At 38.8% G+C, this 16,490-nt stretch overlaps 1 protein-coding gene across 1 annotated transcript in view; it reads left to right on the top strand.

Annotated features, from left to right (window-relative positions):
- Positions 1–14,086, top strand: part of Dsc3 (desmocollin 3) — a 33,933-nt gene extending 19,847 nt beyond the window's left edge. The window contains exons 9-16 of the mRNA XM_048363167.1: positions 2,247–2,503; positions 2,610–2,752; positions 3,864–4,088; positions 7,387–7,611; positions 8,501–8,622; positions 11,718–11,972; positions 13,846–13,887; positions 13,966–14,086. Coding sequence (XP_048219124.1) covers positions 2,247–2,503; positions 2,610–2,752; positions 3,864–4,088; positions 7,387–7,611; positions 8,501–8,622; positions 11,718–11,972; positions 13,846–13,872 — 1,254 coding nt within the window. The 3' untranslated portion in view covers positions 13,873–13,887; positions 13,966–14,086. The remainder of the gene's footprint in view (positions 1–2,246; positions 2,504–2,609; positions 2,753–3,863; positions 4,089–7,386; positions 7,612–8,500; positions 8,623–11,717; positions 11,973–13,845; positions 13,888–13,965) is intronic.
- Positions 14,087–16,490: the final 2,404 nt, after the last annotated feature.

Below are 16,490 nucleotides of genomic sequence, written 5' to 3'. Positions count from 1 at the left end.
CTCCCCGCAATAAGACAGGACGATTTAGTGAATTTATCCTTACTCCTTAGAGCATTCTTCAGATTTTAAGATGAGTGCTATGCATTAGATTTCCTTCTCTTTTTTGTTCTTCTACTAGGAGATAAACTATATACAATGTTCAATTATTATTCTCAAATTGTCAAAGATGTAATTTTCATTAACAAAAGATAGTGAGTGTGGTTAAGACTTAAAGAGATAGTTAAGAAAAAGGGTAGACGTTAAAGAAGAAAATGAGGCTCTCCATGTGCTCATTCTGCAGTTTCTTCTCCTCTGCGGGCTTCTTGCAGTTGGTTATGGGGCTCTCCTGCTTCTTACCCTCCCGATTCACGTTTTCCTCCAGGAGATGCAGCTGCTGCTATGGGGAATACAGGCAGGCAATGGCTGGAAGGTAGCCATGAGGCCAGGCCTCAAGGGAGAGGGAGGAGGGGGGAAGGGACTGGGTGGGATGCGACCACCCCCCTCAATGGGTAGGTGGGCACCTTGGCGATGTCGCATGTATTGAGGGCCTCCTGGTTCACCACGTGCAACTCCTCCACCTCGTGTTTGGTTTTGATCACTTCTGCCTCCATGAAGTCTAGCCAGTTCTCAGAGTTGAGGCTCTTCTCCTGGGGGATGGGGTGGTGATCTGGGTCCTCTGGGATCCCTGGCTCAGGCCTGCCTTCCCCTCCTTCCCGGGCCTCTCCCGTCCTTATCCAGAGATAGGCCTTGAGCTGCAGGTACACGGTGGTGATGTGCTGGGCCTCTTCTGCCTTCATCCGAGCCTTCTCCAGGCGGTTCTCCAAGCTCCACGTGGTCTAATGGGGGAAGGGAGGCAGAGGTGGGCTGAGTCCCCTTCCCGTTTGGTCCCTCACTCCAAGCCCCTGTGCCCCCCACCCCGCTCACCCCCAGGCCTCATCCCACCAACCTTGGCCACCTCCGTGCTGCTGTCCTGAGCATAGGCCATCTCCAGCTGGGGCTGGCTGTGGCGCAGCTGGAGCTCCTCCAGCCGCCTCTGCTGCAGCATCAGCTGGTGCCGGGCCTTGTTCAGCTGATTCACCTCGTTCAGCTGGTGTTCCAGGTGCTCCAGGGCTTTCCCCAGGGAGGGTGTGTGGGAGCCGATTTCCAAATGCAACCCCATCCCCCCATGTCCTTTGGTCTCCTTTTGTCTCTGAGCATCCAATCTTGCTGTCTATCACCCACACATTCTCTTTTCTTTTTGGTGCCTGTCCTGGGGCTTGAACGCAGAGTCTGCACAATTTTGTACAAGGTTAATGCTCTAACCTTTGAGCCATAGCTCACTTCTGACTTTGTTGGTTACTTGGACTTATCTCCAAGTCTCTTGGACTTTCCTGTCTATGCTGGCTTGCAAGCCCTATCGTTAGATCTCAGCCTCCTGAGTGGCTGGGATTACAGGCATGAGCCACCGGCACCAGCACCAGCACCTGGCTTGTGGACAAGGTCTTAAGAGCCATCCATACACTGAAAACACCATATTCTAGCCTTCTGGGAACTAAGGGCTTATATATGTACATGCTGCCTTCCAGGCATCTCCATGGATTTAAAAAAAAGTAATAAAAATATAAAAGAAATGAGACCCTAGATGGATTTATTTTTATCATAGAGGGCAGACAGCTGATTCTTCATAGAGTAATGAAAGAAAATATTTCCAACATCTCTTCTGTGAGACAAAAAAGCTTTGTACCTTTCCAGTGTGTTGAAGTCAATGCTTTACTTTACAAGATTTGTGAAATGCCTCAGCTCTAGTATTAAGTCAATGTTGTTTATCTAGAGAGTCAGATGACTCATATGCCACCCTGTTAGGCATTGTCATTATTTTGCAATAATTCCACTTTCAGGGTAATATCCCTAGTGTGCATGAATTCTAAAAGTATTTCAGGAAGTTATTCTCCACAATTCTATTTTAAAAAGTTGGATGGGGCAGGTTGTAATGACTGACATTTATAATCTTAGCTACTTGGGAAGTAAAGATCAGAAAGATCACAGTTTCAGGCCAGCCCATGAACAACATTATAGAGACCCACCAAACAAGTCAGGTGCCTACTTGGAATAAAGTTTTAATTGACTTTTCATAAAGTTTATCAGTACAGAATAACCTATATGTATAAGAAGGATAAAGTCAATATTTAAATTTAAGCACAGTGTTCGTCTTGACAAAAGTTCATTTTCCATTTGAAATATCAAATATGTTTTGCCCTGATCTAATACATACATCCTTTGTTTGAAAGCCACTGAATTATGAAGAAAACCGTCAAGTGATCCTTGAGATTGGAGTAAACAATGAAGCTCCATTGACTAGAGATGTAATCAGAGTGACATCCATGAACAGGGCCTTGGTTACAGTTCTCGTGAGGGACCAGGATGAGGGCCCTGAGTGCATCCCTGCATCCCAGTATGTACGGATTAAAGAAAACTCAGCAGTAGGCTCAAAGATGAATGGCTATAAGGCATACGACCCTGAAAATAAAAACAGCAATGGCTTAAGGTACAACATAATTCATAACTATATGTAATAATACAGGTCTCATAATTGAGATAGCTACTTATGTTGAAATAGAATTCCAAAAATTGTTTTTATTGTTTACTTACAGATACAAAAAGTTGCAGGATCCTAAAGATTGGATCAGCATTGATGAAATTTCAGGGTCAATCATAGTTTCTAAAACTTTGGACCGAGAGGCTGCAACTCCCAGAAATGACTTATATAACATCACAGTCCTGGCAATAGACAAAGGTAAAAAAAAAAGTAAATAAAACCAACAACATTTAAGTATTTTGTAAGGAAAATTACAATTGTTCTTGTGCAGAATTATCTTGTGGTAAATCTCTGAAATTCTTAGTAGCTACCTTAAAGATTCGTCTTTTATCCCTCGGTCATGTTGAGAAACACGAATCCATCCTGTATTTATTTTTATATTTCTACATAACAGGGTCTTAAATGCTGCATATTTTACAGTTATTTGCATTCTGTTCCGTGTGTGTGTGTGTGTGTGTGTGTGTGTGTGTGTGTGTGTGTGCTAATCCTAGGTCCTGGACTTGAACTCAGGGCATGGGTTCTGTCCCTGAGCTCCCACTGCCCCCAGACACCGCTCAAGCCTAAGGCTTTATCACTGGAGCTCCACTTCCAGTTCCAGGTACTTGTTATGAAGATGGGAGTCTCAGGGACCTCACTGCCTGGGATGGCTTCAATTTACCATCCTCACATCTCAGCCTCTTGAATAGTTAAGATCATAGGCATGAGCTACTCGTTCCCATATGAATTTTGTTCTTTCAACCCAAAATTATGAAACCTTGGCTTCATATTAAAATAACAAATAACAATATATAGGCATAACTTAGACTAACTAAATCAGAGTATCTGGATGTGGAGCCAGATACCTTTAAAATGTCTTAAAAATCTCCCTAGCTTGTTTGAATGTGTATCATAATTAGAATTACTTTGTTGATCCATGTGCAATCTTAACTACTCTGGAAGCTGACATCTAGGAGATCGAGATTCAAGTATGGCTGAGGCAGAAAAGTTTTGCAGTTTGGGGGGATCAAGTCGTAGAACATCAGCCCAGAAAGGAAGCTAAGCAAGTTTTGAGTTAAAATTCTGGAACTAGAGAAAAGAATTTTCTGTTACCACTTCAAAGCTTACTCCCAGCTGCATGAGATTCCCAAGGGATAAGATTTTGCAATTCAGACACTCGTTTTTATTACTTAGTAATAATAATGCCCAAGGCTTCCTTGAAACATGTGTTGAGAAATTATCAAAATGCTAGTTTATGCTTCTACTTAAGAAATTATACAATAAGATTTCATGAAGAACATTTAAAGGTACACAAATATGTTTCTCTTCTTAGAGGGTAGATCATGCACAGGAACACTTGCAGTCAATATTGAAGATGTGAATGATAATGCGCCAGAAATACTTCAGGATTACCTTGTAATTTGCAAGCCAAAGATGGGGTATATGGATATTTCTGCTGTTGATCCTGATGAACCGATACATGGAGCTCCATTCCAGTTCAACTTGGGAAACACTTCCCGAGAAGTCCATAGACTATGGACCCTCAACAAAGTTAATGGTATTCAATAGAAATAATTATTTACATGCTTTGAAAGAATTCCAAAACTAGAGGATGGATTTATTTGTTCACCTTTGTAAAGCATATTGCATAATTTACTTTTATGTAGTCAAATAAAATTTTGTTTTATATAGTTAAGCTAATCTTTTGCAAATGTACATATATTAGGTAAAATAAGGAAATTATAATTGATGCAGGTAAAGTTTACACTAGGGAAGATGGCTTTATTAAAATATTAGCAGATTAAGGTTAAGCTAAATTTTTATGTGTGTGTATTTTTTTTTTTTTGCTAGTCCTGGGGATTAAACTCTGGGTTTGGGCATTGTTCCTGGGCTACTTTTACTCAAGCCTAGTACTCTACCACTTAGAGCCACTGTGCCACTTCTGGCTTTTTCCTCTCATATATTGGAGATAAGAGTCTCAATGACTTTCCCACTTGGGTTGGCTTTGAACCATGATTCTCAGATTTCAGGATTGCAGGCGTGAGCCACCAGGATCTTGGCTATGTGTGTATATTTTTAAAGTAATACTAGTACAATGCAGAGAGACCGAGTGTGATGCTGTTTAAACTGTATTTTATGGGTGGAAGTGAGAAATTCAGGCCTGAGATATGAGCATGGTCTGGTTTCCTGGAAAGGGAGATGGTGGGAAGTGGAAAGACATTTGGCACTGAAGACTTCAGGAGGTGCTTGCTATGACATCAGCTTTTCCTGTGACAATAGCTTGTATTTCATCTCTACTTCACTCTGTTGTTTTGCTACATTCTTTTGCACAACTACACTTTTGCACATGTTGTCCTTTCTGCCAACACTACTTCCTTTCCTCATACTATCCCATTAAATGTTTGAAATGCTTGTTATTCATTAGGTAGTATTCTAGGTCCCATGGATACATAGAGATGATGAATGAAATAGACATAGTCCCAGTTCAGATGCCACAGCTCTGCAAAGTCTATCTTAAAGTAGATGTTCCCCAATCTTTTTCACCCAGTCTTACAGCACATTTCATCATGTATTATCACTGTTTATCTCTCTTCTCCACTCCCTGAAGTAATCAGAACTATTGTCCATCTTTGTACTTCCAGTATTTAGTCCTGTGGTAGATACTGTTTAAGCACTCTTGACACTAGGCCATATTCCCAGCCAGGTAGATACTGTTTAAAAAGTGTCTGCATAATCAATATTTAGTTAAGAAATAGACACAGAAGAAGAAACATGCTAGGTGATGAAGTGAATTGGTATAAGAGAGTTTAGGACTTTGCTTTTTTAGCTATGCAGAGGGTTTGAGTGGGAAGAAGGATGAAAAGTGATAAAGAGCCTTGTGTGCCAGGCAGAGACTCACATTTGTATTGTAGATGACAGCAGATATGCATTGGGAATGTTTCAAGAAAGGTAGAGCTGAATCCAGATTTATGTCTCATGATGTTGATATTGATTATGTGGGGAATTTGAGAAAGGCTGAGTTGAGAAAGGAAACCAATAGTAGTGCTTTTGTATTGCTGTGAATAAATAAGATACAACATGGCTATGTTGCATCAGCTGGAGGGCTCAGAAAGAAGGGAGTTAAAAGGCTTACGTTAGACATTGATGGTTTTTGAAGGGTCCTAAAATAGCCAATAGAATAATTCTGGGAAGCTTTCTGATATTAAGTGCATCCAAAGTCTTTCATAACTGGAACAGTGAATTTGTCAAGGCTTAGGCATTCCAAATAACTTTCAATGTGTGTACAGTATGTGTTTACCATTGAACATAGTTTATTATGAAAACACAAGAATGCTCTGAATGGCATTAAAAGTCTGTAGAGCTCTTAGTCAATTATAAATAACATTAATAATACAACATGGAGATGATTAGGGGAAATAAACTAACATAGTTGATAAAGAAATAGTTGGTGTTGGGTGCTAATGGCTTATGCCTATATCAGGAGACAGAAATCTGAGAATCATAGTTCAAAGACAGCCAGAATAGATTCTGTGAGACTTTTATCTCTAGTTTGCTAGCAAAATGCCAGAAGTGAAGACGCGAATCAAGTGTTAGAACACCAGCCATGATTAAATTGCCAATCAAGAGCTCGCTCAAGATCTGAGTTCAATTCCTAGTACTTGGGCACACATGCATTCACATGCATATTCATGCATGTGAGCACACGTCCACACGCGCACACAAACACACACACATATATATACACCCCTTCACACCCCTTACAAATAAACCTCAAGTGCTGTGATTCCCTGTAAATCTTACTGACATAATTTGTTTTCTTCTGTGGAGTTTACTTCTAGATGCAAGGCATTGATCATCAAAAAGCTATTGCATGCTCTGAAAAAAAATGTTTTGAATATTAGAGATAAATGAATAAAAGAAAGTGAACTGAAGATATCTTTGCATATTCCTGTAGGAAAAGGGAAAGTTTTATAAGTATACAAGCTGGCTTTAAGGAAAAATACTTAAATTGTTGTTAAGAGCCAATCTAGCACTATTAGTTTGTGTCTAATATGTCCTTATTTAACGGAATGTTAGATATTGCTGGAATAATATTAGACCACTCCAATGTATAATTATAATTATATTTAAAATTTATTTTTCTTTTTGATGCAAGATCTCACTATGTAACCTAGAGTAGTCTTGAATTTGATACCCATGTGCCCAAACCCCCAAGTGCCAGAATTCCAGGCAAGCTTCCACATCTGGCTCCAAATTATTTCTTTAGGGATCTCTTTTTCAGAGACCCAAGAGGCAACCTTAGTAATATTAGTACTTGAAAATGCTGAAGAGAGTTCTCTATTTGTATTTCTTTGCAGGTGGCAGGAAATTCCTTGAGAATATTACCTTTTAAAAACAAGTGTGTTGAAATACATGCTAAGGAAAGAACACATGATCCTTTTGTTTTTCCTTTCTTTTTTTAAATATTATTTTACTTTATTATTATAGAGGTGATGTGCAGAGTGATTACAATGACATGAGTCAGGAAATGAGTACATATCCTTTTGTACAGTATTTTCTGTTCTCTCCCTCTCTCCTCTCCTGCTCCCCCCTCCTGTCTCTATCCCTGAGTTGTGTAGTTCACTTTCATCGGTGTCCAGTGAGTTCCACTGATGCACTTTTTCACCCCTTTTCCCTCCAGTTCTGCACCCTTCCCCCAGCCCTCCTGAATACACCATACATAAGGTAAAAAAGACAGACACTTTCAAAACTGAAAAAATATAAAAAAAGAGAGCTCTGTTGTTTCTCTATCTTGGAGTTCGCTTCAATAACATAAGATCTTATAAAAAAATTTAAATCTTTCTGTTTCCTTACAGATACAGCTGCCCGTCTGTCATATCAAAAAAACGCTGCATTTCAGGAGTATGCAATTCCTGTGACTGTGAAAGATCGAGCAGGCAAGTCTGCAACCAAGATCTTGAGAGTTAACCTGTGTGACTGCACACACCCAAGCCATTGTGTCTCCACCGCAAGAAGTTCAGGCATCGCCCTGGGGAAGTGGGCCATCCTTGCCATACTGCTGGGCATAGCTCTACTCTTCTGTAAGTGCTTCCTCTTTATCCGAGGTTAAAATTCAGAGTAAAAGATTTGAGGGCAGAAAAGCTTTTTAAAAGTAAATGGGTCTGTGCAGTTGTTAAAAGGTTAGCTATTTACTCCAGTTTAAAGTTCCTAGTAATATCTAGTCCTGACGACCCCTTGGTAGGCTAAGGATCTATAGGTTCCTGGCTAGGTAAGGTCAACAACAACAAAAAAGTAAATGGGTTAATTGGGCACCAGTGGCTCATGCCTGTAATCCTAGCTATTCAGGAGTCTGAGATCTGAAGATCATCTTTCCAAGACAGCCTGGGCCGGAAAGTCTGTGAGACTCTGATCTTCAGTTTACCACCAGAAAACCAGAAGTGGAGATGTAGCTGTAAGTGGTAGAGCGCTAGCCTTGAGCACTAAAGCTCAGGGACAGATCAGGTGTGACTTCTTTTAGACTTAATATCTGAATTCTGATTGAATATTTTCTGTAGAAGGGAAGATGGCTCTTCTTCAGACAGAAGATTTCCTACTTGGACAGAATTTTGAAAGTTCTTTATATTGCACCAAATATTTCAACATTCCATTTTTATTTCTTAGTCTGAATGCTAGTCTTTGTAGGGCTGATTACAACAATCTTAAACTTCTGCTATGTAAAAGTGCACTAAAAGTCATTTTAATTTCATATCTATCTCCTTCTAGCTATAGACTTAGGGAAGATGTTTAGCACACAGTGATCCCCTTTTTAAATCTAAACTAAGTTGTGGTCAATTGATTTGTAAAGACCAAAATACCTCAAGGGAAAACAGTGGTTGCATTTTCTTTCTACTACCGTTAAGTCATAGAAAATAAAAAGTGATTTTTCTTTTTCCATGAGCATTAAGTTCAGTACTTTTTTTTTTCTCTCAGCTGTACTGCTAACTTTAGTATGTGGAGTTGTTAGTGCCAGCAAAGGGAAAAAATTTCCTGAAGACTTAGCACAGCAAAACTTAATTATATCAAACACAGAAGCACCTGGAGATGATAGAGTGGTAAGTAACTTTTAATGGCTATTTCTCTTTGCTTCACAAAGTTATCATGATATTCCGGAGTTAATTTTATAGTTTTTTTTTTTTTTTTTTTTTTTTGCCAGTCCTGGGGCTTGGACTCAGGGCCTGAGCACTGTCCTGGCTTCTTCTTGCTCAAGGCTAGCACTCTGCCACTTGAGCCACAGCGCCACTTCTGGCCATTTTCTGTATATGTGGTGCTGGGGAATCGAACCTAGGGCCTCATGTATATGAGGCAAGCACTCTTGCCACTAGGCCATATCCCCAGCCCAATTTTATAGTTTTGCTTGAGTCAAATTATGCAAACTATAAGTCATTTGTTTGCCTATATTTAAGTATTTGTATAGTGACATTTATTAACTTCCTAAACCAGATTTATTGTTGTTTTTGCATTCCCCTCTTTTTCAGCATTATAAATTAGAACATTGATTTTATTTATTTATTTTAATAATAATCTTTCTGGCTGTTCTCTGCAAAGGGTATTTCCAGATAGGATTCATTCCTGTAACTCTTTGATCATCTGTAAGAGGAAAAAAAACTTGCGGACAATAATATTTTTTTTAAAAATAGATGTTTTTGAAAGGGATATGTATGAAAGATTACTGCAGTTATCTTTTATTAAATATTATCAGGTCTTCTTAGGGACTTGGCTTTAGGGTGCCATTTTAAGTTTATCTGTTCCCAAACATTCTATTTTTATGGAAATATTAAATACTTTCATGGAAAAAAGAAATAGGTATCTGAGAGTAAGCCAGTATGATGAAGCTCCATTCGAGTTCAACAATAATATAATGTGTCTACTCATCTCATATAGTTTGAATAAACCAGGAAGGCTTAAAGAAAGAGATACAGATGACTGTGCAGCTGAAAGACAAAGATCAGGCTGGCATAGCTAGAGAAAAACAGTCCAAAGAATAAGAAAAATCATGCCAAGTTTCAGGGCTCTTTAATAAATACAAAAAATGGCTTTGGAATAAAACTTGGGCATGGGAATAGAGGCTTGATATTTAGGCCCTAGATAAGAGGGTCTGAGAATGAATTGGGAGATGAGACTTCTTCATGCTACAGAAGGATTTGGGGCTTTTTGCGGCACCCTAAGTCAGAAGGGGGCGACCAGTGAGAATAAGAAGACATTAGAGGAGGGGAAGGTGCTTAGGATCTTTTGCTATAAGCTAAACATGGGATAGCACTACTAGGATAATAGTAATTGGCATAATGAATAGAGATGAATAAAGGCATAAATGAATGGGTTATTGAATGAGTTTCAAGTACAATGTAGGACATAGAATCAAAGAATTAAAGGCTATAGCTGAGGCCTATGATATATTTGTCCCTTTCTATGTCTCAGGGTAATAATACCTTTCTTCCTTGCCCATTTTGTCTTTCAACCCCTTTCCATTATCACCTAAGAAGGTAACCAGTCTATGTTCTATGCTTGACACACCTGCCTGTGTAATACTATGATCTTTTCTGTAACATGAAAAAAAGGTAAAACATGAGTTTAGTGTTTTAGCAGTCCTTGACGCTCCTCATGGGAAGTTCTTATTTTATATCTGAAAATAGAGTGGATGCATTTTACTTATTTGTTCCTTGCCAGCTTTGTCAGCATTGATGGCATTGATGGACATTTCCTCATCTTTATACTTCCCCTCTTAGAGACATTTTTCAAAAGAGCTTAGTATTATTAATTCATATCAAAGCAAACTTACTTACTGTCTGAAATAGAATGAATGCAATGAAATCAAATACAATGAGGGAAGGTAGCTTTAGTTTTGGATCCAAGCTACAGTCAAAGGCTTTCCAACAGGATTAGGAATTAGTTAAAAATCCCTGCACTGGAAAAGCTTGCCTGGTATTTACAGACAGGAGGAAGGAGCAGACGATACTCTGAGGGAGCTGAGCAGCAAATAACAGAGGTAAACGCAGACATAAATCCTGTGAGCCAGCATTGGCTTTCAATTTGTTTAATTTCAATTCTTTATTCACTAGGTTAGAAGTATGTCTCTGAACCCATGTTTATAATGACAAAATTACATCATCAAGGAGATTCAACAATCAGAAATTTATTATTATTAATTACTATTATTATTTTTTGTGGTAGAATTTTGTCTTAAGCAACCTAAGTAAATATGGGATAGCACTGCCACCAAAAGGCCACTTTTTAATTCTCTTCCATGGAATACTTTTCTAAGTCAATGAAATATCATGCATGAATATTATAGATATATTTCAGGTTCAGCAAATCATCTGAACTTGAAAGTCTTCCACTTTAGAGTTTTTGCCCATTAAATGGGAGGAAAATTCAATTGATACCAAAACAACATAATGGAAAGCCTGATTAGAATGGAGGCGCTTATCAGGAAGGTTGTCTATGACACTTTATAATTAGTGCTTACACATTAAGGAGCACACTTACAAAACTTCTGACCTGCATCTTCTAATAACTTTTTCTCAGCTAGCCTTGAATGTCCTCCTAACTGTGCCTCCTGAGTAGCTGAAACAACTGTACCTAGTTTGTTTTTGAGATGGTCTTGCTCATTTGTTGGATTGACCTGTTAATCTCCCCTCTCCCCATCCTGTGGTCTTCCTATTTCTCCTCCCCAGTAAGTGGAATTGAAGGCAAGCATGTACTACCATGCCTAGCCTCCCTATTTGCCTTTGAGTTCATACTATCTTATAGGTATGCATCTCTCCCACTCAGCATAGACTTACTGGCCCTTTGTTGCTCTACTCAAGAGTTTTCTGGGGTATTCCATTTACCTTTTCTAGATTGGAATCTTAACACTGTACTTATATGTCCTTGAATGCACTTCTGTACTCCTATGGTATTCTCCGTTTACTTAGACAAGTAATCACATTCTTAATGGTCTGTTTTTCTCTCCTTTCAGAATAAGAGTTTCTAAGAGTTTCATTATTTTATCCCTATGCCTTTGAATATTTGCACACACAATTAACTGCAAGCTGATGGATGCCTGTTGGATGTGTGAATGAAGTCCGAGTAGATGTTCTGTATCTCTTTCTTCTGACTTTCCCTGAAATCCAGTTCTTTCCACCATGACTGTTGCTGTGTTGCCTTTCAGTGTTCTGCCAATGGCTTCACAACCCACACTGCTAACAACTCTAGCCAAGGCCTTTGTGGCACAATGGGGTCGGGGATAAGAAATGGCGGACAGGAAACCATTGAAATGATGAAAGGACACCAGACCCTGGACTCCTGCCGCGGGGTCGGCCATCACCACACCCTGGATTCCTACAGGGCAGGGCACCTGGACTCGGACAACTGCAGATACACCTACTCGGAGTGGCACAACTTCACTCAGCCTAGACTCGGTGAAGTGAGTTCTCTAGGTGTTTTAACTTCTAATGGGGCGGGGAGTGGGGAGGGCAGGGAATGTGGCCTAGTGGTAAAGTACTCGCCTCGTATACATGAAGCCGTGGGTTCGATTCCTCAGCACCACATATAGAGAAAAAAGCCGGAAGTGGCGCTGTGGCTCAAGAGGTAGAGTGCTTAGCCTTGAGCAAAAAGAAGCCAGGGACAGTGCTGAGGCCCTGAGTCTGCGCCCCAGGACACAAAACAAAAAACTTCTATGGGGAACAACTGGTAGTTGGGATGTGTGTAGTTGTTCAGAAACGACGTTCCCGAATTTCCATGTCCCTTCTCTTGCTCACTCTGTTCACTTCCAAAAACTCATTGGCTTCCTTATTTTTAAGATACCCTCATTCTCTGTCATGTATACTTAGTTTGTAAAATATATTCCACAAGTCAGAGGTTTCTAACATCCTCCACCAGAGTTTCATTTTCAGAAATGCATTTAACCTCATGCACACTAGATGCAGAAGAAAGTGAAACAAAATTCTCCTTTACAATTACAAATTTTCCAAATCAAGCCTGTATTTCTCTGTGACATTGCAGACATCAATATGTCATTTTTGGATAATGAGTGTCCTGATTTACAAAAATGTTTGTTGTTTTCACTTTTTTTCCATCTAAGTCAACTTATTATAATCATATAATCATACGTATTTATAGGGCATTGTAAGCAATAGTGTGGAAAATGTTTACAGTGTAGGATGATTAAATCACCTCAAATATCTTTTTTGGTGAGTACATTTGAATTTTATTCTTAGCAGTCTTGAAATATACAACACTCAGTTATAATCTGCAGCCACCGTTAAGATGTTTTAGTACTATAAATCACTAGGCAAACATGAAAGTTTCTAATAAGAAGAAAGCAAGAACACAAAGAAAGGAGGGATCAGATAAAGGATCCTCAATCTCTGTCAAAATTACCTGAAAAGCATCTAAAAAAAATTAATTCCTGTGCTTCATTATAGACAGTTCTAATTCCATGAATTTTTCTGTTTAAATTTTTTTCAGGTGGTTTCTGTGAGCAGCTAGGGTAGGAGACCCTGGATTAAATATTCTTTATGGAATTAAGTTCCCATCTCTTAAAAAATATCAGGACTACTGGCGCCTTTGTAGTCAACACCGGATCAGAACCCCTCATTCCTTGGTTGAACAGCAAATGGGCCATGTTTTATGATATGACTGTATTTTATTACATGTCCCTAGCTATGCTGTTTTTAAATTCAGGTGTTATTTATTTTCCTGTATGAAGAAGAATTAATGTTCTTTTATGACCACCCTAAGAAAAACAAAGATTAAGACATACAGGAGTATTTCTAGGTCCTGAAGAAGATACTTGATAACAAAAGTCAACCAAGTGACTCTGATTTAGAGAGGGACTGAAAACAGAGCTTTTAGTTATCATTTACTTACATTTAATGTGTGATGTGTATATGTGTATTTTTCATGCATTATTATTCATCATTAATTTCAAACATGTTAGTGTGAAATGGCTACTGTCTGGATTCCCATATTAGACATGAAGAAAATAAACTTACAATGTTTAGTAGCTTATCAAATGTAATAGTGTCAAAAGTAATACTGTAGTTGCTAAGCTAGTTTTTACTCAAAATACTAGGACTACTTCACTTCCCCAAGGTCAAATCCCAACCATTACGCATATTGTAAATGAGCCTGACCTCTACACATAAAGTGAAGGGATAAATATTCCTTGATACTAAAAAAAGTTTTTTAAATTTGTGTATATAACTTTCATTTTATGGGTTAGTAGTAATGTAAGCTATGCTGACTTTACAATATGGTTGTGATATAGACCAATCATGTGCATTTTTTGTATGTAGGAATCGATTAGAGGACACACTGGTTAAAATTAAACATAAAAGGTAAATAAAAATACATTTTATGTTCCTTTGTTTATTTTGTTTAAAGCAGTAATACAATCATTTCTTTTCATTTCACAGAAGTTGCACGTATGTAATCAGAATGAAGGCCACGTGTCATCGCAGGACTATGTCCTCAGCTATAACTACGAAGGCAGAGGGTCACCAGCTGGTTCTGTGGGATGCTGTAGTGAAAAACAGGAAGAAGATGGACTTGATTTTTTAAATAATTTGGAACCCAAATTTCTCACCCTAGCAGAAGCTTGCACAAAGAGATAATATCACAGTACTGCAATTAGGCCTAACTTACTAGACATTCTGGAAGATTTTTTGAATTAAGTACCTAACTAATTTGGACTTGTAAAGCAATATGTGTTTATGTTTTCCAAGATGTGCAAACTATTTAAAAAATAAGGCAAAGAGCAAGTCTCATGTTATTGTTGAAATTAGAGTATCTATAAGATTGTTCTTCTTAATAAATACATTGGAAAAACATTAGTTAGAAAAATAGCCACGCTATGACAACACTTCATTATTATACTGTTTCTTCAGGTGATTGTTTAAAAAGCAAACACAATTATTGGGTACTACAATTTAAAGATAGTTTTAGGTGAAAATAGTTTAGACTGAATTAAGTTAGGAATTTTTCTACTCTACCCCACCATATTCTCAAATTCTTTATTTGACTTTGGAATTAGAATTTGTTGAGTGATAATTTTCTCTAGAAGCATAGCGTGAAATGGATGTGTAAAATATTGATCAATGTAACACGTAAACAGAAACAAAAACAAGGAAGAAAGTATCAATAATTGAAAATAAGTCAGAATTATGCTTTGTCCTCCTGTATGACACTAGGATTTAAAAAAATAGAGAGCTTCTTTTGTCAATATTCATGTGTTTCATCATACCCGAACCCATCGGTTAGTAGTTCATATAAACTTGAGTGGCTTATTTAAATTTGGAAATTAGAATTAGAATTAGACTTTTCTGGTTTCAGTGGGGTATAAAAAGAGGGCATGATTGAAAGTTGATTTGCATTGCCTCATGGACAGAGTTCTATATCCACAAACAAAAGCAAGCTGAAGAATACCCACACAACAAGGACTTGGCTTTCTGTTGGGAACTAATACTAAGTCTCCTTTTCTTCCTCCTATACACATTTTTTGCAGTCAATTAACTATGCCTCATCAGTTAGAATCAGTTAGGCTAGGAGGAACTGGAATGCAGCTTTTCATAAAAGCTGGCAGTAGGATCACACTGTCCTTAGACTCAGGCCCACAAACCTGTTGCTGCTCACACTGGGTAATCTGATTTTCCTTTCCTAATTTGATATCTGTCTCAGAGTAGCATCTGAATGACTCATGAAAATCCAGCCCTTCATGGCTCTCTCCTTTCATCCACCTGCAACAGGGTCCAAAAGAGCTCCAGCAGACTTCCACTTAGGGACAAAATACTCTAGGTTTTCACTCATCCTTCAGTGTGAATTGTTTTCTATCAATTTTCTTTGTTACAAGGAATTTATAGTCATAGAAGATACAGGCATTGTTATGGAGGGAAAAAAAAGATTAAGTTGTCACTTAAGAACATAAGGAATGGGCAAGACCAAGAGATCAAGTGTCATTGATGAGAGGACAAGCAGCAGTGTGGGGTACTTGACAGTCAGAGAGCAGCAGGAAGACCCAAGCCTCCAAGGTGAAAGAGAAAGACCAACAAAACCTGTAAGTGGTATGGAAGGCAACATTGCCTGCTTCACTTTCTCCTAGGCCTAAGTCTGGCTTTTTCTCTCTCTCTTTTTTTTTTTGCCAGTCCTAGGGCTTGGACTCAGGGCCTGAGCACTGTCCCTGGCTTCTTTTTGCTCAAGGCTAGCACTCTGTCACTTGAGCCACAGCGCCACTTCTGGCCATTTTCTGTATATGTGGTGCTGGGGAATCGAACCCAGGGCCTCATGTATATGAGGCAGGCACTCTTGCCACTAGGCCATATCCCCATCCCTTTTCTCTCATTTTTAAGCAAGAACAGCTGGCATTTGACTTTTGGGGAAGTGTCAGCCATGCTCTTCTATGTTATTTTGAGGTTGGAGTCAAGAAGAGGCTGATTGCAGGACCAGTCTAAGGCATTATGGACAGGACTGAACAGGTAGTGTAGAACAAGCAAGGTGTCAAGGAGTTAAGCTGTATCCCTGCTACTGACTCAGGGCCCTAACAAGGTCTTCAATTATATACATATTCAAATACACACACACACACACACACACACACACACACACACACACACTACATTTTTTAAGGAACAAGAGAAAAAATACATGTAGAATCGAGCCTGTGTGTGTGTGTGTGTGTGTGTGTGTGTGTGTGTGTGTGTGTGTGTGTGTTTTCCAATACTAGGGCTTGAATTCAGGGTCTGGGTGCTATCCCTTATCCTTTTCAATTCGAGGCTGGTGCTCTTTGATGTGAGCCAAAGCTTGCTTCTGGGTTTTTGGTGATTAATTGAAGACAAAAATCGCACAGATTTTCCTACTCACTGTGGCTTTAAAGTATAATCTTTAAATCTCAGGCTCTTTGGGTAGCTAGGATTACAGATGTGAGCCCCCACTGCTCAGTTTACAG

This window comes from Perognathus longimembris, chromosome 15, assembly GCF_023159225.1.
Source record: "Perognathus longimembris pacificus isolate PPM17 chromosome 15, ASM2315922v1, whole genome shotgun sequence".
Lineage (NCBI taxonomy): Eukaryota > Metazoa > Chordata > Mammalia > Rodentia > Heteromyidae > Perognathus > Perognathus longimembris.
The sequence above is the reverse complement of the archived record's forward strand: the minus strand, read 5'-3'. Positions and strand labels throughout refer to the sequence as shown.